This window comes from Microtus oregoni, unplaced genomic scaffold (genome assembly GCF_018167655.1).
Source record: "Microtus oregoni isolate MIOR12 unplaced genomic scaffold, Mior012 000003F_ref0000135, whole genome shotgun sequence".
Lineage (NCBI taxonomy): Eukaryota > Metazoa > Chordata > Mammalia > Rodentia > Cricetidae > Microtus > Microtus oregoni.
The window spans coordinates 6,496,893-6,520,617 of record NW_024543062.1 but is presented as its reverse complement, the minus strand read 5'-3'; the positions used below and the strand labels follow the sequence as shown (position 1 = coordinate 6,520,617).

The window sequence follows — 23,725 nt, the reverse complement described above, 5'->3', positions numbered from 1 at the left end:
CATAACCTGGAATCTCTCAGTAACCTGGGAATCAGCTCTGTGTGAAGCTGTAAATTGAATTATGTTTGTGGAGCATCTGGCCTAGGCCCCATGTTTGATGAGTTTTCCCTTTATAGCTTCTGGATTTTTCCTTTCCAGTCAGTTTCAAAGGGCCATTCTGTATGTATCAGAGTCATTAGTAGGATGGGACTAACACCTATGGTGACTTCACATTCAGGTTTTCATGGAACCAAAGGCTAATTTTGTTTTGGAGACAGCGTGGAATGAGGCCCTGGGCTGTGTAGGCCAGGATGACCTTGAACTTGGGACCCTCCTGCCTCTGCCTCCAGAATGCTGGGATTAAAAGTGTCCCACAGTACACCTGTTGAATGCAGAGCTGGGGATGGAACCCAGGCTGTGTGCACGCTGGGCACGTGCTCTACCGACTAAGACACAGCTCCCACCCCACCAAGGGTTTCTTGACACATGGGCTTTCCAGTGCTAACATAGACCAGCCTGTGGTCATGTGTCCTGGTCAGTCACTGTAGACCGGATATCCCCTATAACTCCATCTCGAAAGGGGACCTCTTACAGAGCGACTGCTTTAGGAGCCAGGGGTCTGGGGCGAGCCTCAGTTCATGAGAAACCAGGGTCCAGGTCGCTGAGCTGTCTTACCCCTACTTCGGAAAGTTTGACAGGGGTCAGGAGAGGGAGAGGCGCCCGAGAGGGACAGGAACTCACTCCGATTGCAGGTGCCCTTTCGGATAGAGAGGCCATCCAGAGAGATGTCCAGGTAGGCGGTGTTGCCCCTCATGCCCTCAAACATCAGCTGTGGAGTTAGGAACAAAGAGACCCTGACCCTGTGAGTCACATGGTTGGCTTCCCTTCTCTGCTGCGGCTGCTGATGTCCACCCCGAATTCAGATGACTGGGGATCCAGGTCTCTTTTTAAAAACTACATTCATTTATAGCACATGGCACAGATGGAAGAGTCAGAGGACGTCTTGGGAGTTGGCTCTAACCTTCTACCATATGGGTCCTGGAGACTGAATTCAGGTCACCAGGCTTGCTGCAAGAAGGCTCCATGTGTGCCCTCTGGATCCCCTCTTTGCCATTGCCTACCTTCCTAAGCCCCTTCTTCCAGACCCTTCTCTCCCAAATCTCTAGATCTGCTCTCAGCCTCACCCAGCTCGGTATATCACGATCTGCTGGCACGGTGACCGTGGTGGGCATCCAGGAGGGACTCTGGGTATTCACGTATTTCCAGAGCACGTTGGGCCGGTGGTACCTCCGACCCCTGAGCAGCATCAGTCTGAGCTGCGCACCCCATGACAGCCCAAACATGTGGAAGGCGAAATGGATGCAGAGCGGGCCTTGCTCCCATATGTCCGGGCTGCGCAGGCGTGCCACTCCACCCCGAGGGAAGGTGCTAGCATCCATGTGCAGGTAATAGCCTTCTATGGGGAGACAGAATGGGGGAGGTTGAGACCCCACTGTCCTCAGGAGCTGACCCCTCCACCCTCCCTCAGCTCAGCTTCCAGTAGTCCCCTCCCAACTTCATTCCTTTTCCACGGTCCTCCTCCAAATTTTAGGCTTCCCTCAGACTCATTACCTCCATTGGGGTAGCCCCCGGGGGGGCCAGAAGTGCCAGTGGGGGAGGGTCCAGTCGTTCGAATCCAGTCCCCATCATCCGTGGACATTTGAGACCAGTCACACAAAGGTCTGGTGTTATCTTCAAAGTCACACTTCGTGAGAATGGCTGGGGAAGAAAGAGCCTCAGTGAGGCCTCGGAGAGGGCAGAGGGCAGGGGTCAGGTCACAGAGCCATACCAGGAGATGGGGTCAGCAGGGTCACTAAGCTTAGAGAAGGCCACCACTAAGCGTTCACACCCGGAGCAGAGGTGCGGGAGACAGAACTTCTGGGGAGAAATGCAAAGCCAGGGAAAAGAGTAGTTGACAAAGTCAGGAAGCGCAAACTGGAGTCTGAACTGATTTAGTCAGACAGGCCTTGTCTTGGCGTGTGTTTTATTGTGGCTATTATCATTATATTATCCTGGGGGGGTGTGCGTATGTGCACATGAGCATGCTCGAGTGCATGCTAATGTGGTGCATACGTGTAGAGAGCAGAGGTTAACATCAGGTGTCTTCTTCAGTCCACCTAATGTTTTGAAACAGGGTCTCTCATGCCCCAGGGCTCACTGATGAGGGCTCTGACTGGCTAGGGAACACTAGAGATAGGTCCTCCTGTCTCTCTGCCTCTCTACTGCAGGGACCAGAGGGTGTGCTCCCAACCCAGCTTTTTACATAGATACTGGGGATCGAACCCAGGTCCTTATGCTTGTGCAGCAAGCACTAACTTTCCCTACTGAGTTATCTCCCACACCTCCTCCTGCTTAAATAGGTCTCACATTCTCGCATAAAGTTCAAAGTGGCCTTGAACTCCGGATCCTTCTGCCTCAGCCTCCTAAGAGAGCTTACAGGTATGCACTCCAATACCTAGCCAATTGTTTTGTTATTCTGAGACAAGGTCTTGTTACTGTGCAGCCTAGGCTGGATCTGAACTTATGACCCTCCTGCTTTGGCTTCCCCATTGCTGGGATGACAGTCCTGTGCCACCATATCCAACGCGCCTGTCATATTTCATCTGAACGGGAATCTTTGAGGTGGAGTTGACAGTTTCTCCACTGTTCCCTCCGCCCTTGGCTGTTTAGAAGCCGCCCTTAGCACATTTATCCTGTGTTGTGCCCCGACAACAAGCCTTATGCTAGGGACTGGAGTTCCAGGTGGGAACACTGAGTGTGAGGAGAGAAAGGAGGCCCAAGCAGCCCTGGTTCCGACTCACAGCTCTCCCTCGAAGTGCGCACCATCGGTTTCCAGTCTGAAGAGTTCTGTCTCCTTGGGATTGGTTTCCAGAAAGCAAAACACATTGCCTTTGTTATTATTAAAATTATCATAAGACTATGATTATATTTTAATACTATTTCTTTTTTTCTTCCTTCTTTCCTTCCTTCCTTTCTTTTGACACAGGGTCTCACGTAACCCAGCCTAGCCTCGAGCTCCCTGTAGAACCGAGGATAACTTAAGTTCATAATTCTCCTGCCTCCACCTTCTCTGAGTGTTGGAATTACAGGAGTTCACTACCATACCCTGTTAGAATCAAAGGTCTTTGGATGAGTAGCCCAGACTAGCCTCAAGCTTTCAATCCTCCCGCCTCCCTCATCCCTAGTGCTAGGATTGCAAGTTTGCACCACCACAGCCAGTCCTCCTCCACGCTTTACAAACCCCACAAAGAAACCCGTCCTCTTTGATCTGCAGCTTGGGTCATAATTCCCCACAAAGAAACCCGTCCTCTTTGATCTGCAGCTTGGGTCATAATTCCCCACAGTTCACCTGCTCCTTGTCCAAAGCCCTGCACTCAAGTTCAAGGAACCTAAGCTACCTTTCATTTTCTTGCTGCCTTGTGCTTGAACTCAGCTAGGCCCACCCTGGGTGTTGGAGAGTGTAAATTCTTTTTGCTTGGCACGTCACCTCACTTTCAGGTTGTGGAGATGTAAGACTCTCCCCATCCTGGTCAGTAGGTCATCCTCTTCCCCGTTCCACTCTTCTGACCTTTCTCCCCCGTCTTTGAGGCAGGGTCCCCTGTAGCCCAGGCTTGCCTAAACTTGATGTGTAATCAAGTGTGACCTTGAACTCCCGATCCTCCTGTCTCCACCCTCCAAATGCTAGTGTTGCATCCTGAGTCACCACACCAAGTTCACGCGACGCCAGGACTTGAACCCTGCGCTTTGCGTTTGTCGTGCGGGCCCTGGACCAATGGAGTTACATCCTTAGCTCTTCTCTTTTTTAGTTTGTTATTTTGAGGCAGGGCTTCACATGGTTGAGGCTGGCCTTGAACTCCTGATCCTCCTGTCTCTGCTGAGATGGCAGACATGCACTCCCATACTTAGCTAGGCCTCTTGTTATTAACCTTCCTGCTCCCTCTGACTTCCCCAGATGCAACCCGGAAAACCCCTGCCCCATTTGTCACTGCTGTCCCCCTGTCCAGCTTACCGCACAGGGGCAGGTGCTTGGTCCTGGCCCCAAGCAGCCCCCACCAGCAGCATCAGAGTCCAAGCTAGAGGATCCATGGGGAACCTCGGAGGTAGACCTCAGGTAGAGAGAAAGATTATGGCAAAGGTCCCCAGCCACTTTATAAACACCTGGCCCTCCTCTCTTGTCACCTTGCCATTAAAAAAAAAAAATCACAGAATTAAAGAAGTCCCTGGGAAGTTAAAGTTACCAGAGTTACACTGGAAAACCAACAGAAGGGTTATGGAGAGAAAGAGAGGGAAAAGAAGAAGGGAGATAAACCAGTCCAGGACGTCTAACATCAAACAAAAGTAATTTAAAAAGAAACAACAAAGGAACGGGAGGGTCTCACAGAGCCCAGGCTGGCCTCTGATTCATGATGTATGCCAGGCTAGCCTTGAACTCCTGATCCTCCTGCCTCCAAATTCTGGGATTATAACTGTGGTAGGCCAGCTAAGAAAACACAAGAGAACTGTCCCCAAACTGAAGCACCCAGATCTCTAGATTAAAAGGAACCTAGTACCGTGGATTCAGAGAGCCACAGAAACTACTTTGTGAAACTTCAGACTATCAGGGCCAATGGGAAAATCAGGAACCCTTTTAGTTAGTAAGGAACAAGTCACATACTAAGGACCAGGGATCCTCATGGCCTCTGTTTCCTTAGTAGCAACCATAGGTTCTAAATGCAGCAGAACAATAGCTGCAGAATTCTGATGGAAAGAATCATTCAGACCTAACATTCTACAACTGGAGACAGTGAGATGCTGTTGGGGGCCAAGTGAACAGCTGGAAATAATGAGGAACAGAGAATTGAAGGACATACTCATAGAGGAAGAAATGCAGGTTGCCAGGAAACATTGGGAAGGGTGTGTGTGTGTGTGTGTGTGTGTTTGTGTGTGTGTGTGTACAACTTGCAGGCATTGTTCTGTCCTTGCACTGTGTAAGTTCTAAGAATCAAACTCAAATTGTTGGGCTTGGCAGCCAGTTGAGCCATCTTGTCGACCCCTGTTTCATTTTTCTAAGACAGTCTTATAGCTCAGGTTGGCCTCCAATACTTCATTGTGAAGTTGAGGCTGGAGTGCCACCATGCTAGTTTATGTGGTGTTAGGAGTCAAGCTCCAGGTATCATGCCTACTAGGCAAGCCACCCACTCATGAGCTTCATCCCCAAACCTTTTGTTTGGTTTTGCAGACAGGGAGTCAGTCACTCTGTAGCCCAGGGCTAGCCTGGAGCCATCCTCCAAATTGCCTCAAAAGTGTCTATTCTCCTGTCTTAGCCTATAGATGTAAGTCACAAAACAATCCCACACCAGTTTGGAATTAGGATTAATAAAAGGGTTATTTATTTAAGGGGAAAAACTTACAGATCACCGTCCTACACAAAAGCCCTCTGCGCGACCAGAAGCAAGAGAGAAGAAAGAGAGAAAGAGAGAGAGCAGGGCTAGCACTGCTTTTTAAAGCAAAAGAGACCACGCCTAAGTGGGCTGGTATCTTAAAGGCTATTGGTTGAAGGAGCAGAAGGAGCTTCTGTAGCACTCCCCCTTTTAAGTAAGCAAGTTCCAAACGTGATACAAAACAATATACACTAGGAACAGATATCAAGTATAAGATTAGAATTACAATCAGCACAAACAATATTAAGCAAGAAACATATGCTAAATGTTTTAATAAACATTCTATCCTAAGGAGTCTAAGTCTTATATTGGAAATGACTTGGCTAGATCATAAGAGGACGGTGACTATGACTATCTAATCTTCAACCCCATCAAAGGCCTGAGAAAAGAGATAATATTACTTGAACAGGCAGGAAGTTCAATCAAGTAGCTTCCAAAGAGAGCAATATATGACAGAGACAACTAGCTGCCTGAGCAATCACCCAAAGTCTCATTTTGCAATGTTGAAGCAACCAACTTTGGCTGTGGCCTAGCATAATTGACAGACCATTTTCAGAGGTAGGAAAATTTTCAAAACCATCTTATCCTGTCTTGGCAAGATTTGACAGTCCTGCTTATCCATTTCCAGATACCATGTAACTTGTCAGTGGTTGAGGCCTTGTCAGTTCCTTGCCCAAAGGCCAGTTTTCCCAAGAAGAAAACAAGCTCCAAGTGGAGTATCTTTGGTGCTCAACATTCTCTCGGGAATAGATTGGTGCTGTCAGGAGCAATCATGTCTCATGTCAACAGAACCCTAAGTTATTTAAACGCCATGTTCCACAGATTCTTGAAGTGGTTGAAGATTCCCTACCTAGACAGAATACAATCTCTATGTATCTAAAGAACCTAATTGATCTGACTGTATGTACAGCAAGCATGAACACTATTGACCTATAAAAATTGATACCTGTATAACTTAAAGACTAAAACTTCATGTCAGAATATTTTTTTAAATATTTATTTATTTATTATGTATACAATATTCTGTCTGTGTGTATGTCTGCAGGCCAGAAGAGGGCACCAGACCTCATTACAGGTGGTTGTGGGGCCACCATGTGGTTGCCGGGGGAATTGAACTCAGGACCTTTGGAAGAGCAGGCAATGCTCTTAACCGCTGAGCCATCTCTCCAGCCCCTTCATGTCAGAATATTAAATAACCTGTAAACAAATGTGCAGCAAATGAGGACAATGACCTCAAAATGTAAACAATATATAAGTATCTTCATCAGAGGTAGGAGTAATATATAATGCAATATAAAAATATATCTTAAAAGTTGTATCAATATACAAAATGTCGCTGGGCGGTGGTGGCGCACACCTTTAATCCCAGCACTTGGGAGGCAGAGGCAGGCGGATCTCTGTGAGTTCAAAGCAAGCCTGGTCTACAAGAGCTAGTTCCAGGACAGGCTCCAAAAAAAAAAAAAAAAACTACAGAGAAACCCTGTCTTGAAAAAAATATACAAAATGTCCTAAACAGAGATAATAGCATACATATATACAATCTGACAAAATAACTTTGTATAGGTGTACAAATAATGTAAACAAAAGTAACAAATATAATTTGAACTTGTATCAGTATACAATACTATACCAATGTAAATTATCCACATAGCTCACAAGTATTCACTCTATTACCCACTATTACTATCCCCCCGCTTTTCAACAAACATAGTTTTCACCCCAACCCTCTATCTAGTACAAGTAATAATCAACAACCCTAAACAGTGTTCCCATCCCTATGAACAAACTTTTATGGGATGGGGGCGTCATCTTCTAGAATTGCTTCCTGCTGTCATGGGGGTGACATTCTCTTAATGGGATCCTGCAAAATTAAAGTGATGGTTAAGTTTCAAAATTACTCTATAGTATAGTTGCAGACAATTTCCGAGCATAGGGTTTTTTTTTTCTTTCAAAGTTCTTATTTGGAGTTCTGGCTAGAATGACATGAGAAGGTGCACCATTTCATCAGCTGGTACTCCCCCCCACACACAAAAGAAGCAGTCTTATAACAACGCTGTCTGTGCCACGATGTCATCTCAACTAGGTAGAGTTGTTGCTGTGGGGCCCCATCTTCTTCCTGGAAACTTCAGAGATTACTGCAGGAAAAGGATCTGTAGGAAAATCTATTGTTCATCATGAAAAACTTAAACATCATTCACATATACCTACATTAAAGGAAGAATATGATATAGACAAAAAAGGCAGGAAGAAAGTAAAAATTTTTCCTAAAGTCTTTCTTCTGTCCCATACCAGATGGCTCCTGATATGAGACAGGAACTCTGAATGTTCCTTTTAACAACATGCTTGGATTTAGAGAAATACAGAGCCAACTCCAAAACCAGCTGAATATATTAATGTGTGTGTGTGTGTGTGTGTGTGTGTGTGTAAATGTAAATGTAACCCATACCTGGATTCATAAACCATATTCTGTTTTCTAGATGCTCCTTGGTGGATAGTTATTTTTTTCTTCTGTCAGCATTCAAACATCCAGGGTCTCCTGAATTTTTGATGATGTGTATTTTCCTGCAAAGATTAGAGCAGATCCCTGCCCCAACCCTAAATGGCTTTCCTTACCATCTGTATGGTTGTCACCATTGTGGATGAGCTGTCATTTCTGTTTCAATAGGTTTCCCCTTTTCAAAGCGAATCTTTATTAATTTTGATGGTATCCATAAATTTTCTTCTCCTGTGGAAACAAGAGCAAAACCCCTTCCCCAATGTAGTACATCTCCTGGTTTCCATTGTGAGGTCAACACATCCTTGAAATAAACTGGTTGATTCAATTCAGAAGTTTTTTCCATTATCTAATGCCTCTCTGCTGCTGTTGTTCCTTTCTCATTAGTGTTGAGAAAATTCAAGGTTAATAAAGCTTATGCAATCTATTTCTGGGGGTATTTTCCATCCCTTTTGGTTTATTCAGCATATCCTTTATAGTACGACTTGACCTTTCTATAACTGCATGACCTGTAGGATCATTTGGTATACCTGTAATGTGCTTTATATTATAATAAGCAAAAAAAGTTTCATTTTTTTAAAATACATATGCCAGACCATTGTCTGTCTTTATTTGTGCAGGTATACCTATGATGGCCATAACTTCCAGTAAATGTGTGATTACTGAATCAGCCTTTTCTGAGCTCAAGGCAGTAGCCCATTGAAAACCTGAATACGTGTCTGTGGTGTGGTGTACATACTTTAATTTACTAAATTCCGTAAAGTGGAACACATCCATCTGCCAGATTTCATTCCTTTGAGTACCCTTTGGATTACTTCCTGCAGACAATGGTGTTTGATTATAGAAAGAGCAAGTAGGGCATCTCTTTATAATGTCCTTAGCTTGTTGCCAAGTAATGGAAAATTCTTTCTTCAAGCCTTTGCTATTGACGTGATGTTTTTATGAAATTCTGAGGCCTGCAACACACTTCCAATCAATAATTGATCAATTTCTGCATTACCTTGTGCTAGAGGACCTGGGAGACCCCTATGGGATTGGATGTGTGTTATATACATAGGACAAAGCCTATTTCTGATTATGTCTTGCACTTGGATAAACATTGAAGTCAATTCTGTATCATCTGGTACAAATTCAGTGGTTTCAATATGAAAGATAACTCTTTCTGCATATTGTGAATCAGTAACTATATTGAGAGGTTCTTTAAAGTCCCTTAGCACCATGAATATGGCATATAAATCTGTCTTCTGGACAGAATTATAAGGGCTTTCCACCTTACTCAGTTCTTCTGATTTGTAACCTGCCTTCCTTGATTTATTTGCATCAGTATAACATGTGTGGGCTCCAGTTATTGGAGCATCATGTACAGTTTGAGGAAGAATCCAAGAAGTTCTCTTTATAAGGTTAAATCTATTGCTTTTGGGATAGTTGCTATTAATTTCTCCCAAAAAAATAGCACAAGCTCTTTGCCATGGTTCATTGTCTTCCCATAACTTTTTTACTTCATCAGTAGTGAAAGGCACTATAATTTCTGCTGGATCTATACCTGCTAGTTGACGAAGTCTCAGTTTATCTTTTATAATTAATTCAGAGACTTTTTCCACATAAGTTTTTAATTGAATTTTTTACTTGGTTTATGTGGTATAAAGATCCATTCTAAAATAATATCTGCGTTAAAATTCCCATAGGAGAAATTCTGGAAGGCAATATGACTAAAATACAACTAAGATTTGGATTCACCCTATCCACATGTGCCTCCTGTAATTTTTCCTCAACCATTTTCAGTTCCTTTTCTGCTTCAGCTGTTAATTCTCTGGGACTATTCAAATCTTTATCACCATCTAAGGTTTTGTTTAAATGAACAATTAAATCAGGTGTTATTCCAACAGCCGGCCGTAGACTGGAAATGTCTCCTAACAATCTTTGAAAGTCATTAAGGGTCCGTAACCAGTCTCTCCTAATTTGTGCATTTTATGTTCTAATTTTCTATAAACCTATACTGTAACCTAGGTAATTAACAGAATCTCCTCTTTGAATCTTTTCAGGAGCAATTTGTAATCCCCACTTAGGCAAGACTTTTTTTACTTCCTCAAACATCCTTTCTAAAGTATCTATATTTGAATCAGATAACAAAATGTCATTCATGTAATGGTAGATTATAGACTTAGGAAATTGCTTACAAATTATTTCCAATGGCTGACTGACAAAGTATTGGCACAGGGTGGGGCTATTGAGCAATCCCTGTGGGAAGACAGTCCATTGATATCTTCTAGTAGGCTGAGAATTATTATAAGTAGGCACTGTGAAGGCAAACTTTACTCTTTCCTTTTCTTGTATAGGTATAGTGAAGAGACAATTCTTTAAATCAATAACTATGAGAGATCATCCCTTTGGTAACAGAGAAGGCAGAGGAATTCCAGATTGTAGAGGGCCCATAGGTTGAATAACCTTGTTGATATCCCTTAGATCTGTCACAATTCTCCATTTTCCAGATTTCTTTTTAACAACAAATACAGGAATATTCCAAGGGCTGGTAGATTCTTCTATATGTTGAGCAGCTAGTTGCTTTTGTACCAGCTGTTCTAAAGCCTGAAACTTTTCCTCAGCTAGAGGCCACTGCTTAACCCATATTGGTTTCTCAGTTAACCATTTTAAAGGTAGGGCTGTTGGTACCTTTGAAGGTTTATCAATTGCTTTGTGTTCTTGTACAGCCCAATGGCTGGTTCCATCATCTATAATATCTTCTAATATTTTCCTCAGAAACACAAGTTTCTGGTGTTGCAGGAATGTTAATCTGGTATTCCATTGCTGCAATAGGTCACGACCCCACAAAATCACTGCAATATTGGCTATATATGGCCTTAGTCTTCCTATTTGCCCTTCAGGCCCTATGCATTCAACCTATTTCATGATTTGTTTTACGTGAGATAGGGTTCCAATTCCCATGAACTGGAATTGGAATTGAAGAGGCCAATTTGGATGCCAAGATTCTGGGGTAATGATACTTACATCCACACCCATGTCTAATAAGCCTTCAATAAAAATGCCATTTATACATTCTTAGCTTTGGTCTTTGATCATTAATAGAAGTCTGCCAAAATATATGTGTCCCTGTCCTACTGGATTTTTTGACCCATCCTCCACATTTAACCCATCATTCAGACCAGTATTGCTTTTTACAGCAGGATTGGATTTTTAAATTTTCATGGTGAGACACGTTCTCCACTATGACTGGGAATGACTGGGCCACTTTTGGCTTGGGGACTTACGAGAGGCCCCTCAATATCAGGTTGCCTTGTCTTTCTGTTGTTGACCTGCATCCATTGGTCCAATGTTAGTCTTTACCACACCTTCTACATATACCTTAAGACCGAGGTCTCCTATTTTTGCCATTCCCAGAGGACACATTATTCCTAGGAATTCCTTGCCTACAATCCCTTCTCAGTTGTCCTATTTTACCACAATTGAAACATTTGGCTGTTTTATATCTCCTCATTGCTTTGGAAATTGCTTCTCCTACCCAAGATTTATCATTATAGTCAAATGTCTCAACATTCATTGTCTGTAGAATCCATTCATCTATAGGTGCTGATCTAAACCTTAAAGGCCTAATTATTTTTTGCATACTAAGTTTGCATTTTCAAAAGCCAGAAATACAAGAATTATTCATCTAGCTTCCAGGTTTGTTACTCCTATTTGTAGAGCCTTAATTAATCTTTGTAAAAAATCAGTAAAGAGTTCTCTCTGTCCCTGCCTAATCCTGGTATACGATTCATCCTTTTCCCTAGATCCTTAATCCTATCCCAAGCATTCAAGGCTGCTTTGTGGCATAGGGACAATACTTCTTCGTCATAAAGAGATTGGACCTGTGGGTCAGCATACAGTCCTTTGCCAAGGATTTGATCTTAGGAAACCTCAAGACCGTTATCTTTTCCCTGTTGTTCCATATGTTTGGATTCTTCTCTGAAATAAATTCCAAACATCAGCAAAGGTCCATCATCCAGGACTGCTGAAACTGACTGAAAAATGTCATGGGGGAGGGTGCCCCGATGTTAGAAGTCCAGGTCTTTATCATCTCCTTTGCAAATGCAGAATGCAAGCCATAAGTTACAACAGCTTGCTTAATTTCTTTTAGATCATTCAGTCCTATTGGCGTCCATCCACCTTCTTTGGCTCCCTTCGAGCCTTTAGAAGTTGATGCTTTGTCAGAGTAAATTACAGGGTAGGACACTAAAACCCTGGGTAATCCAGTTCTGACAGCCACTGGCAATATTGCATCCTGTCTTTGTGCCTTCTTTCCATGTTCATCAGCTCCAATAATTTCCTCAGTCATTTCAATTTTTTTATCATTGTTTCTTGTAAAGCCTGAATCTCCTGGCCTGTATATATTTCTAGTGATTCATGTAGGCATCAAGTCTATAGTCCTTATTCTGCACCCGTGATTCCAAGGTTTGAATGTTCTCCTTTAAAGATAACATCTCCTCCTTGGACTTTTCTTGAATATCGTGTAGATTGCCGTCCTGACGGTACATTCTGTGTGCTACTTTATCAAAACTTTTTGATAACTTTTGAATGTCAAATTCAACAGTATGAATTCTTTCAGATAACTTCCTAGTACCCTTAGATATGGAGTCAATTCTGTCTATCATAGTATCCACTTGTTCAGATAACCTCTGATTTTTCAATTATTTTAATCCTGTCAACTAGCTGTTCATTATTAGTCCGTAAAGATTGTATCATTTCTAGGAGTGCCATAGTCTTCCTTAATGATAGAATATGGAGAAAACTTAAACCTAGTAACCAGTAAATTGAGGTATCCCCATAGTCATATAAGCCTCGCATGATATAAGCCATTGTATTAGTAAAGAAAGCAGTAAAAGTTGCATTGGAAATGAAATCTGCCATGTTACCTGTTATCCAGCAGGTGGCGCTGTTGCCAAGTCACGACTAGAACCAATGCAAAGGTGACAGAAACGGTCCTGTTACAGTGTCACCCTTGGTATTTGTTAAAGACTGGGAAATATGAGTTGCTCAACAAAGTAAATGTAATTAAATCAATTCCATACACGGAACCAGAAACCCAGAATCCAGGGGCAGAGAACAACAACCCGGAAGCCGCATATGCTGCCATGCAACATAGAGTCACCCTGAGGGGTTGCAGCTGCTTGCGCTCTGACATGCTGCATAGGCACTGCACTGTGACAGGGATTTTTAAAAACCGCTCAGGAAAGAGCAAACCAGGCAGGCAGCGACTGTCTGGGCCCATGGAGCCTGGGAGGCGTGGAGTTTAAATCCCTGTGGGTACTAGGTATAGAAGTAACTCACAAAACAATCTCACACCAGTTTGGAATTATGGTTAATAAAAGGGTTACTTATTTAAGGGGAAAAACTTACAGATCACTGTCCTAGACAACAGCCCTCTGCGCGACCAAGACCAGAGTCTAATAGCCAGAAGCAGTTCTGGAAACAAGAGAGAGAGAGCACCTGCTCAAGGCTACCTCTGCTTTTTAAAGCAAAAGAGACCACGCCCAAGTAGGCTGGTATCTTAAAGGTTATTGGCTGAAGGAGCAGAAGGAGCTCCCATAGCACACACACATCTACCTCTACTCAAACCAAACAAAACAAATACCTTCTAGGCCTGATAGCCCAGGTCTGTCTTCTCAGTTACTCAGGTGGCTGAGGCAGGATGACTTCAAGTTCAGGCCAACTTAGACAGCTGAGCAAGACCTTGTCTCAAAATGAAAAAAAAAAATTACTGTTTGGTTTTGCTTCTGTGTGTGTGTGTGTGTGTGTGTGTGTGTGTGTGTGTGTGTAGGTTAGAGGACAACCTCGGGTGTCATTCCTCCAGGAATCTTCCACCTTTTGTTTGAAATGGTGTTGAAAGAGGAGCAGCGGGCTGTGTTCCTGGTGCCTGGCTAGCTTATCTCCAAAATAATTACATGGAAATTGTATTCATTTAAACGCTGCCTGGCCCATTAGTTCCAGCCTCTTATTGGCTAATTCTCACATCTTAATTAACCCATTTCTAATAATCTGTGGTAGCACCACAAAGTTGTGGTTTACCGGGAAGGATCCTAACCTACATCTATCTCGGGCCGGAGCTTCATGGTGTCTGCCTCACTCTGGCTTCTTTCTCCCAGCATTCTGTTCTGTCTACCCCACCCACCTAAGGGCTGGCCTATCAAAAGGCCAAGGCAGTTTCTTTATTTGACCAATGAAAGTAACATATAGACAGCAGACCTTCCTACTCCAAAATGGGGTCTCTCATTGGTCTGGAACTCTTCAAGTAGGTTGGGCTAGCTGTCCAGTGAGTCTCAAGACCCACCTGTCTTCACTTCCCCTCCTTCCACCACTGGGATTACCACCGTATCTGATCTGTTCCAGCAAGACGTCTTTTTGCTGTCTCCGAAGAGCCCATGCTTGTTTTAGTTGGGGTTTTCAAAAGGAAAAGAACTGGCAAAACGAATATGTACACACATAAATATACATACATCACATATAATATACACACACATACATGCACATACACATGTACACATTTACATATACCACATATGCACACACATACACACATGTACACATAAGGATATACATACATGCACGTACATATATGCACATACATATACAAACACATGCATATATACACGAAGACATACATATACATGCATATGCCCATAAATACACCTATAAATACACACGTATATACATACACACATGCATATACATAAATACACATATATACACACATACATACACACATACATGTATATAATACATGCACACGTAATATACATGCATATATACACATAAATGCGCATGCATTCATGTACATATGTACATGCACATGCATACACCCATATATATACACCTACAAATACATACATGCACGCCACATACAGACACATGCATAATCATATATACACAAATAAAGCAAATCCCCTTTACATTTATATTCATGTACATATGTAAAGGGGATCTATTTGTTTGACTTACAGGATGAGGCTGCCTTGTAATCATTCTGCAGTAAGCAATCTGACACCACTGAGAATAGAGGAGAGGAGATGTCCCCAGTGAGCCAAAGCCAGGACGACGGCTCTTGAGAGGCTTCGATCCCTGATCCACTTTGTCTTCTCACATTATACTCTAAAACCACACGGTGGGGCAGGCTAGCGAGGTTCACAATGGCACAGGTGGCAGTCAGCAGGTTGTGAAGGGCAACGACCGCTGTATTAGCTTTTTCCCCAGGTCATTCTGTTCCCGCTAGCGAGCGAAGTCACGCTTGGCCAGTAGGCAGGGCAAGCGGCGCTTTGAGCAAATCAGCAAATAAATCAATAAATCACTATCAAATCATTGGTCCTTTCTGCCTAATTCTCCTTCAGTCTCACATCAGAGAGACCTAGTAATCATTCAGCTCACAGGGATGATGTCCCAGCCTTCCTAATACGGCACTGAAGGACTGCTCTTCGGTCCACACCGGAATCCCAGGAAGTTGGCTCTGATGTTGAAGGATTCCCAGAGCAACCGGGCTTCAGACTTGTCAGTGAAAGTGAGGGCAAGCACACACAACGCCATTTTCTTCTTCCTTGTCCTTTTCTGTGGGCTGCCAACACTCAAGCCAGGTGGTGGCGGTGCACGCCTTCAATCCCAGCACTCAGGCAGGAGGATCTCTGTGAGTTCGAGGCCAGCCTGGTCTACAGAGTGAATTTCAAGACAACCAGGGCTACCCAGAGAAGCCTTGTCTTGAAGAAAACAGAAGATCGGTTACAACAATGTTCAATTGCTACTAACAAACAACAAAAACAGGATGACTCTTCTACATAGCCCAGGCTGGGCTGGAATCCCTGCTCTTCTGCCTCAGACACTTAACATGTGAAGTAGTGAAATGTCTGAAGAGAGGCTGGAGGAGGGTCAGAGGCCCCGACAAGAAAGCTAGTTACTTAACCATTTAGACACCTGAGCCTTAAAAACAAGCCAAGCTAAGCTGATGTGGTGTCACGGTCATTGTCAACTTGGCAGGGTCTAGAGCCCGGCGGAGAGACCAGCCTGTGGGCACATTTGCGAGGCAGGGATTGCCCAAGGTAGGTTTGCTGAGGTGAATATGGCCATCATTTCCTGGGCTGGAGTCCTGAACCGCAGCCCAGGCGAGCGCAAGCTAAGCAACAGCATCTGTCTCTCTCTGCGGCCTGACCAGTCGCCTTGTGTTCCCACTGCCGTGCCTCCCCCACCATGATGGCGTGTGCCCCCTGAAAGTGTAAGGAAATAAACCCTTTCTCCCCTGAGTCGCTTCTTGTCAGGTATTGGGTTGCAGGAGTGAGAGAAGTGGGCAAGACGCTGGGCTTGATAAATGCCGAACTCATGGTCGGGTGCCAGCTGTTGATTAGTGCTTTTCCTTGACCTTAAAAGCAAGACTACAGAGGTCACAAGGGCGGGCGAGCTGTCCCTGACCCCAGCAGCTGCAGCACTCAGGAGCAGGTCCTGCGCCTTGCCTAGGCAGCACAATAAAAGTGAGCCAGCCCCGGATTCGTGAGTATGGGGGATTCGTGAGCATGGGAGAGCCGTCCCCACTACTCGTCTGTCATGCAGCAGTGTGGGTGGGAGAGAGATGCCCCCAGCCCCTTGCCCCTTCCTGCCTGCCTGCAACAGAGAAGTGAGCTGGCCAGCAGCAGCACTCTGGAAATAGGGCCCTGCTCCTCACCTGGGTAGCACTGTAGAGCTGACCCTGTTGGCCAAGGTGTGGGTGAGCCAACCCCGATGTTGTGAGCATGGGAGGGCCGTCCCCATTACTCATCTGTCATGTGGTGGCAGGGGCAGGGGAGAGGTCCCCACCACCCGTCAACACCTGAGGCAGGGGGAAGAGTTGGCCCTGAAATCCCCTCCTCATGCACAGCACTTGGAAGAGTGTCCCCTACACACCTTCCCTGGACAACATAGTAGAGCTGGCCCTGAAGAACCGACCCTGGGGCTGTGGAAGCCTGGCCCTGTCCCTTGTGCATGCTACTAGCTGGGGCAATGCTGGAGAGCTCCCCCTGGTGGTGAAGACAGAAGAGAGCTGGCAGGCTGACCAACCTGCAACTACCCAAACCCAGAGTTGTATGTTGACCCGCCACAACAGCCACCCAATCTATGATCTGCTGGAGCATGGAGCGGGTGGTGGGGTGGGGTCAGTCCTGTGGACCCAGGGCTGCAGGATCTCCATGATATAGGGCAGCAACAGGATGGCCAGGAAGAGTCCAGCATCAACGGTGTAGCAGAGACCAGGGGTCTCAAACCAGACCAAAGATTCTTTGCGATGAGCGCCTGCGTGTAAGGATGTAAGGATAAAGGAGTTCACTGTGTGGCTCACTGTGTCACATTGCAGCTGCCATGATGAGATTTTCCCTTTCTCCCTTTTCCCCCCTTTTATTCTGTTAAATTTTGTTTTAATCTTGAGGGGGGAGGGGGAGGGGGATGGGTGAGATCAGGAGGCATGATGTGAAAGACACAAAAAATAAAAAGAAAGTTTTTTTTTTTTTTTTAAAGGCAAGACTAAAGCCCGGCATGGTGGCACACACCTTTGATCCAACATTCACCAGGTAGAGGCAGGTGGATCTCTGTGAGTTCAAGGACAGCCTGGTCTACAAAGTGAGTAGTAGGACAGCCAGAGCTACATAGTGAGATTCTGTCTCGGAAAACAAACAACAACAAAACAAGACTAATGTGTCTGGAGAGTCAACACAGTGGTTGAAAGTGTTTGCTTCTCTTACAGGGGACCAGAGTTCAGTTTCCAGGACCCACACTGGGTAGCTCACATCTGCCCATAAGTCCAGTTCTGGGGGATCTGGCCCTCTTCTGGCCTACACACACGAAGAATAATAAATAAATGATACCAAAATAAACCTTTTTAAGAAAAAAAAAAAATAACAAAGCTAAGCCAGATGTAGTGTTCCAGGCCTGTGCTCTCAGCACTTGGGAAACTGAGGCAGGAAAATTCTAAGTTCCAGGACTGCCTGAGCAATTTAGCCCATTTGGTCTCAAAAGACAAGCAAACAAAAACACCAAGCCCACCCCCAATTCTATTAATTGCAACTCCAACAACCTACAAAAGAGATCTCACCCTTGCCCATTCATAGCAAGGGAGGCAACAATCGGATGTCTGGTCTGGAAACCACAATAAAACCTTGAGGAAAGCCATCGCTTGGAAGACTCCCTAACAATTCCCAACTGCGCCTGAAGAGGGCACTGTAGTTCAAGAGCTAAGTTCGCCTCCCCCCCAAATTCTTTTCAGGGCACATGAGCATACAAACACACACACACACACACACACACCCCTAATAAATTCTCTCCAGCCCCTAACTCCTTCATTGTGCGTGTAATTTTTCCTGCAGTGCACTGTAGAAATAATCTCTTTTGAATATTAGGCTGAGCTTTCGGGCTGGATCCTAAAGGCCTTGTTTTGGGAACAATGAACGACAGCCACACAGGCTAACAGCCAGGGCTGGGGTCCTGGTACAGTGTGTGTCGTCTTTGACGGGTTGTGCGGCTCTCTCCACCTGAAGCACTACTTCAGGGAAGGAGTCCCAGGAACAATATGGAGTCACCCTCATCCCCTGGCTGTGGTACCTGTCACTCATCAATCTGTTGACTCTCAGGGTTTCCCCTGAGAGTCAGACCCTCAGAGTGACACCTCTCGGAATACGAAAGACACAGGTGGTTGGATTCACAAGGGGTCTGTATCCTGAAGTAGGTGACTAGTGCTAGGGACATATTGATCCATTAACCGGGGTTGGCGTTGCCACCGACCTCTAAATGGGAACCCCTACATATTGGCTGCTTCCTCGGTGGTATCCCCAGCTCACCTAGCACTTGTCCTGGAGGGTTGGCAGCTGCCCACTAAGAGACAGCCTTGAATGGAGCCTGCTTATTGACCAGCGTGGGCAGGCATTGTGGCCTCAAGCCCAGGAGGGTCAAGAGGTCAAACAGGCCATGCGAGGCAGCACGTAGGGCCCCACCCCCTCCACCTCTGGTTTCCCAGATCTGATGCTTTGCTACCAGGTTGGGGGGGGGGGGGAGGTAGAGCCAGGAGAGCTTGGGAGGGGGAGCACCCATGAAGACAGACAAGCCAGGAGTCGTGTTGGTGATTTCAGCTGTTGCCAGTGGTATTTCAAAAAAACAAAACTTCAAACCCCTTCCCGCCCATGAAAGTTAAGAATCAGTTGCATTGTGTCTTCATGGTTTCACTCCCTCTACTGTCCAGTGGGACATGTGTCAGGGAAGACCCCATGAGACCTGGAGAAGTCATGGCTTGCCCCCTCAATCTCCAGTCCCTGTATTCTTCGTAGGTGCCACAAGGATTGAACCCCAAAGCTTGTCCTGTGGGGTCACAGTTCCAGCAGGACACTGAGTTTAGATCTCTGTCCCTGAGTTATATGCTGGTTTCTGGGTGCCGAGGATATAGTCCAATTTGTAGAGTGCTTGCCTAGCATGCATGAAGCTCCGGCTTCCATCTCCAGCACCCCATAAATGGGTGGGTGCACGCTTACAATCTCAGCACTTGGGAAACGGAAGCAGGAAGATCGGGAGTCCAAAGTCATCCTTAGCTACACAGCGAGTTCCAGGCCAGCCTGGGCTATGTGAGACCCTCCTGTCTCAACAAGAACAAAACAGATAAATGCAAGATGGCTGTCTGACTCTCTCCTGTTCTGGGGCCTCAGGTTGGCCAGGTGACATCTTCAGACTTTAGAATGGAGTTCTGAAAAGTTCTGGCTCCCCAAGATGTCACTGCTGATGCTGGAGTGTCCCGAGGACAAGCTGGTGAGGAGGTCACAACCCCTTTGAGGAGGGTTGGGAGTGGTGGAAAGTTGGCGTGACACAGGCAGCGACGGTGAGCGAGTTGGTGGACACATCACGGTAGCAGCAGCAGGTCACCTGTCCCCTCTCCTGCAGGCCTCCCCCGTGTACAACTTCAGTTTGCCCCGGAGGAAGTTGGAGTAGACTCGGAAGAGTTTGCAGAAATTCTCCACCGTGAGGGTTCGGAGTGGAGCCGGTGGGGTGGCATCTGGAGGGGATATCGACTCCTTCTGTCAAGAGAAAATATGATGTCACTGCAGTGCTGAGGACCGCGGATGAAAATGTAATAAGAAGCCTGGCAGTGGTGTTGCATGCCTTTAATCCCAGCACTCAGGAGGTAGAGGCAGGCAGATCTCTGTGAGTTCGAGACCAGCCTGGTCTATGAGAGTTAGTTCCAGGACAGGCACGAAAGCCACAGAGAAACTCTGTCTTGAAAACCAAAAAAAAAAAGAAAGAAAGAAAGAAAGAAAGAGAAAAAGAAAAGAAAAGGTAACCAGGAACAGAATAGAGGGGATGATGAAGAATGCCCTCAGTATTATTTGTGTGTGGGTGTATGTATGTGTGTGCACAACGTGTGGGGATGTATGCATGTGTGTGCACAACGTGTGTGGGTGTATGCGTGTGTGTGCACGTGTGTGGGTGTATGTATGTGTGTGCACAACGTGTGGGGGTGTATGTATGTGTGTGCACAATGTGTGGGGGTGTATGTATGTGTGTGCACAATGTGTGGGGGGTGTATATATGTGTGTGCACAACGTGTGGGGGGGTGTGTATGTGTGTGCACAATGTGTGTGGGGTGTATGTATGTGTGTGCACAACGTGTGGGGGGTGTATGTATGTGTGTGCACAATGTGTGGGGGTGTATGTATGTGTGTGCACAACGTGTGGGGGTGTATGTATGTGTGTGCACAACGTGTGGGGGTGTATGTATGTGTGCGCACAATGTGTGGGGGGTGTATGTATGTGTGTGCACAACGTGTGCGGGTGTATGTATGTGCACAACGTGTGGGGGTGTAGGTATGTGTGTGCACAACGTGTGGGGTGTATGTATGTGTGTGCACAACGTGTGGGGTGTATATATGTGTGTGCACAACGTGTGGGGGTGTATGTATGTGCACAACGTGTGGGGGTGTAGGTATGTGTGTGCACAACGTGTGGGGGTGTATGTATGTGTGTGCACAACGTGTGGGGTGTATGTATGTGTGTGCACAACGTGTGGAGGTGTATGTATGTGTGTGCACAACGTGTGGGGTGTATGTATGTGTGTGCACATGTGTGGGGGTGTATGTATGTGTGTGCACAACGTGTGGGGGTGTATGTATGTGCACAACGTGTGGGGGTGTATGTATGTGCACAACGTGTGGGGGTGTATGTATGTGTGTGCACAACGTGTGGGGGGGTGTGTATGCAGACAACGCATGAGGTGTAGAAGCAAGAGGTGTGTCTTCCTCAGTCACTCCGCATTGTCTGTTTCTATATGCATGTTTGCATGTGTGCAGGAGCTCAGGGAGTCTGGGATCCAGCCTCAGATCCCCTAGAGCTGGATTTAAAGGCCGCTGAGAGCCACCTGAGGTGGGGGGGCTAGGAACTGAACTCCACCAGAGCAGCAAGCACGCTTAATCGCCGAGCCATCTCTGTAGCCCTTCCACCTTAGTTTCTGAGTCAGCATCTCTCATGAACCTGGAGCTCACCAACAGAGTTGGACGGCTGGTTAGTGAGTCCCAGGAATCCCCGTGCTCCTATGCCCCAGCTCTGGGATTACATGTGTATTTCACCTTACCTTGTTTTTGTTTGGTTTGTTTGTTTGTTTTTTAAACAGAAGTGATGGAGATTGAACTCAATTTCTCACATCTGTGCAGCAAGCATGCCACCCCCACCCCATCTCCCAGCCTGAGCTCTCAGTATTCCTTGTTTTAGATTTGTTATTACATGAATTCATTTATGTACTCATATGCACCACAGCATGTAGGTGGAGGTGAGAGACCAAGCTTGAGAGAACCAGTTCTCTTCTCCCATGGTGGCTTCCGGGGATTTTGAACTCAGGGCATCAGGCTTGGCAGCAGGTACCTCTACCCATTGAGCTATCTTACAGGCTCAGCCCTCAGCTGAGTCCACACCCATTCCTACTCACCTGGGCTCCCAGCACCCGGAGCAGGGAAGTGAGACTGCGCAGGCCACTGATGGCTTTGTCTATGTGCAGCTGAAGCATCCCTGATGGCTGGGAGGAGTTGGCCAGCAGGGCCTGGCCACGCAGGATGGCTTCTGAGAGCAGGGACAGGCCTTGCCAAACTTCTACAGCCTGCTCTTGCACCTAGAGGAGGCAAAAGACTTAGAAAGGGCCATCCAGTGTCTCCCTGGCTGTCAGACACCCTAGCGGCTAGGTAGAAGGAGCAGTAAAGCACGCAGTAAGGTTTGTTGAATGGATGCTACCATATCCCATCAGGGATTGTCTTTATCATTCTTTCCTCCACACTATCGGGGTGTCAGACTGAGACCCACCCACCTCTAGGAAGGGGAAAAAATAGAACTCACCTCCATTCTTTTCCAAGCATTGAAGTTGACTTTGGTGTCTGGGACTGTAATGTTCTCACTCAGTCTGGGACCTTCTGCACAGCCCATCTGAAAGACACACCACCACATCAAGACCCCCAAAAAGCCTGCAGATACTCTCTGTCTTTGAGCGTTACTGGGCATGCTTTGGGGGCCACCAGCTTTAGCATTCTTCCCTATTTTACACAGAGTTTCGTGTCAAGGGTTTCAAATTTGAGGCTAGCCTCGGCTTATGAAACCGAGGCTCACCTTGAATTTCTGATCCTTGTACTCCACCTCCCAAATACTAGGGATGTAGGTGAATCGAAACCATGGTTGCTTGTACACTAAGCCAGCACTGTACCAAACTGGGCCACACATCCCCTGTCCAGCTTTATCATTCTTGGGGGGTGGGGGGTGGAAGAGGTTTGGGATTAAACATCTCATCTTGACCCTAAAGGCAGCGCTAAGAAAGAACCCAAATTCCTAGACCCTTAAGAACCAGTTTCTTTTGTGGGACCGGGGAGCTTACCGTGACATTCTCGGCCTCTCTGGCCTCCAAGATGTACCTCTCCAGAACGCGACTGTCGCAGATGAGGCGAGGGGGAGCACAGAGGACTGGGAGGCCCAGAGGAAGCAGCAGCAAGGACAGCAAAAGCAACAGGGTGGGACGTTCTAGAAGAAAGGCAGGCTGAGAGTGAGGCAGGGAGGGGAGGGGGCGGTGGTCCTGCAGAGGCTGGTGTGCTCAGCGAGTATTTGCTGACCCCGACCTTGCAATTGCTTAGGCTCTCTCTGCCTGAGTGGCTTTCATTCTGCCCCTCGGCGCTGCACACCCCACCCCCCAAGCGACCGGCATCCACTTCTCGGTCAAACTTCACTGTGGGTGCGCGCCAGAGGCTGGCAGATCCTGAGAAGCTGGGACTCCTGGACGCAGGTAATTCTTTGAGCAGCTTCTCACCCACAGAGCAGCGCCTCAGCTCCCTAAAATCCTAAACTTTGTCCCTGCTCTGGATCTCCCCCTTTTTGTCATTCACGAGGGGGCTCCCCAAACCTCTGCGTGCACGTGGAGGAGGCTGCCCCACCCCCTCTCTCTTCCTTGATCCTTGGCTAGTCGCTGGTCCTTGAACACGGCCACTTCCTGGCCAATAGCTTCAGATGCAAATCCTTGCTCAAACAGGAGCCCCGGAGGTCACAGGTTCCTAGCCTGTGAGTACTCACCGGGCACCCCCATCTCCGCGACTGGCTGCCGGGGCCCCTTAGCGACCCGGGGCTGGGCCAGTGTCCACGCTGCTAGTCTTCATCCTTGGAAGATCTGTGGGACCAGGTCACCCCACTAGCCTGGAAGAAGGTGGCCACCGTTCAGGGAGCGCTGGCAGAGTGGGAACGCGGTGGCTCTGGCCAAGGGTCTGTTCGGGAACACAGCTAGAAGCAGCCACCGGCC

At 46.5% G+C, this 23,725-nt stretch overlaps 2 protein-coding genes across 3 annotated transcripts in view; both read right to left on the bottom strand.

Moving 5' to 3' along the window:
- Zan (zonadhesin) overlaps positions 1 to 4,104 on the bottom strand; it is an 84,341-nt gene extending 80,237 nt beyond the window's left edge. Inside the window, 5 exon segments of the mRNA XM_041648071.1 lie at positions 721 to 808; positions 1,164 to 1,435; positions 1,591 to 1,737; positions 2,820 to 2,865; positions 4,033 to 4,104. Coding sequence (XP_041504005.1) covers positions 721 to 808; positions 1,164 to 1,435; positions 1,591 to 1,737; positions 2,820 to 2,865; positions 4,033 to 4,104 — 625 coding nt within the window.
- Positions 4,105 to 19,829: 15,725 nt separating this feature from the next.
- Epo (erythropoietin) lies at positions 19,830 to 23,578 on the bottom strand. 2 transcript variants are annotated; one of them, XM_041646263.1, is made up of 5 exons: positions 23,503 to 23,578; positions 22,817 to 22,959; positions 22,288 to 22,374; positions 21,887 to 22,066; positions 19,830 to 19,985 (listed from the first exon to the last, which is right to left on the bottom strand). In XM_041646263.1, the coding sequence occupies exons 1-5, from the start codon at positions 23,513 to 23,515 to the stop codon at positions 19,830 to 19,832; spliced, it is 579 nt and encodes a 192-aa protein (XP_041502197.1). In that variant the 5' UTR covers positions 23,516 to 23,578. The 2 variants fall into 2 exon arrangements, with proteins under 2 accessions (XP_041502197.1, XP_041502206.1); XM_041646272.1 differs by having other exon boundaries at positions 19,830 to 19,982.
- Positions 23,579 to 23,725: the final 147 nt, after the last annotated feature.

What these genes read in the sequence shown, in the direction of transcription:
- Epo (XM_041646263.1), bottom strand. An exon ending in GAGAGGCCGAGAATGTCACG is followed by an intron (nt 22,375 to 22,816) that starts GTAAGCTCCCCG and finishes TGTGTCTTTCAG; the next exon opens with ATGGGCTGTGCAGAAGGTCC. An exon ending in TCCGGGTGCTGGGAGCCCAG is followed by an intron (nt 19,986 to 21,886) that starts GTGAGTAGGAAT and finishes TTCTCTTGACAG; the next exon opens with AAGGAGTCGATATCCCCTCC.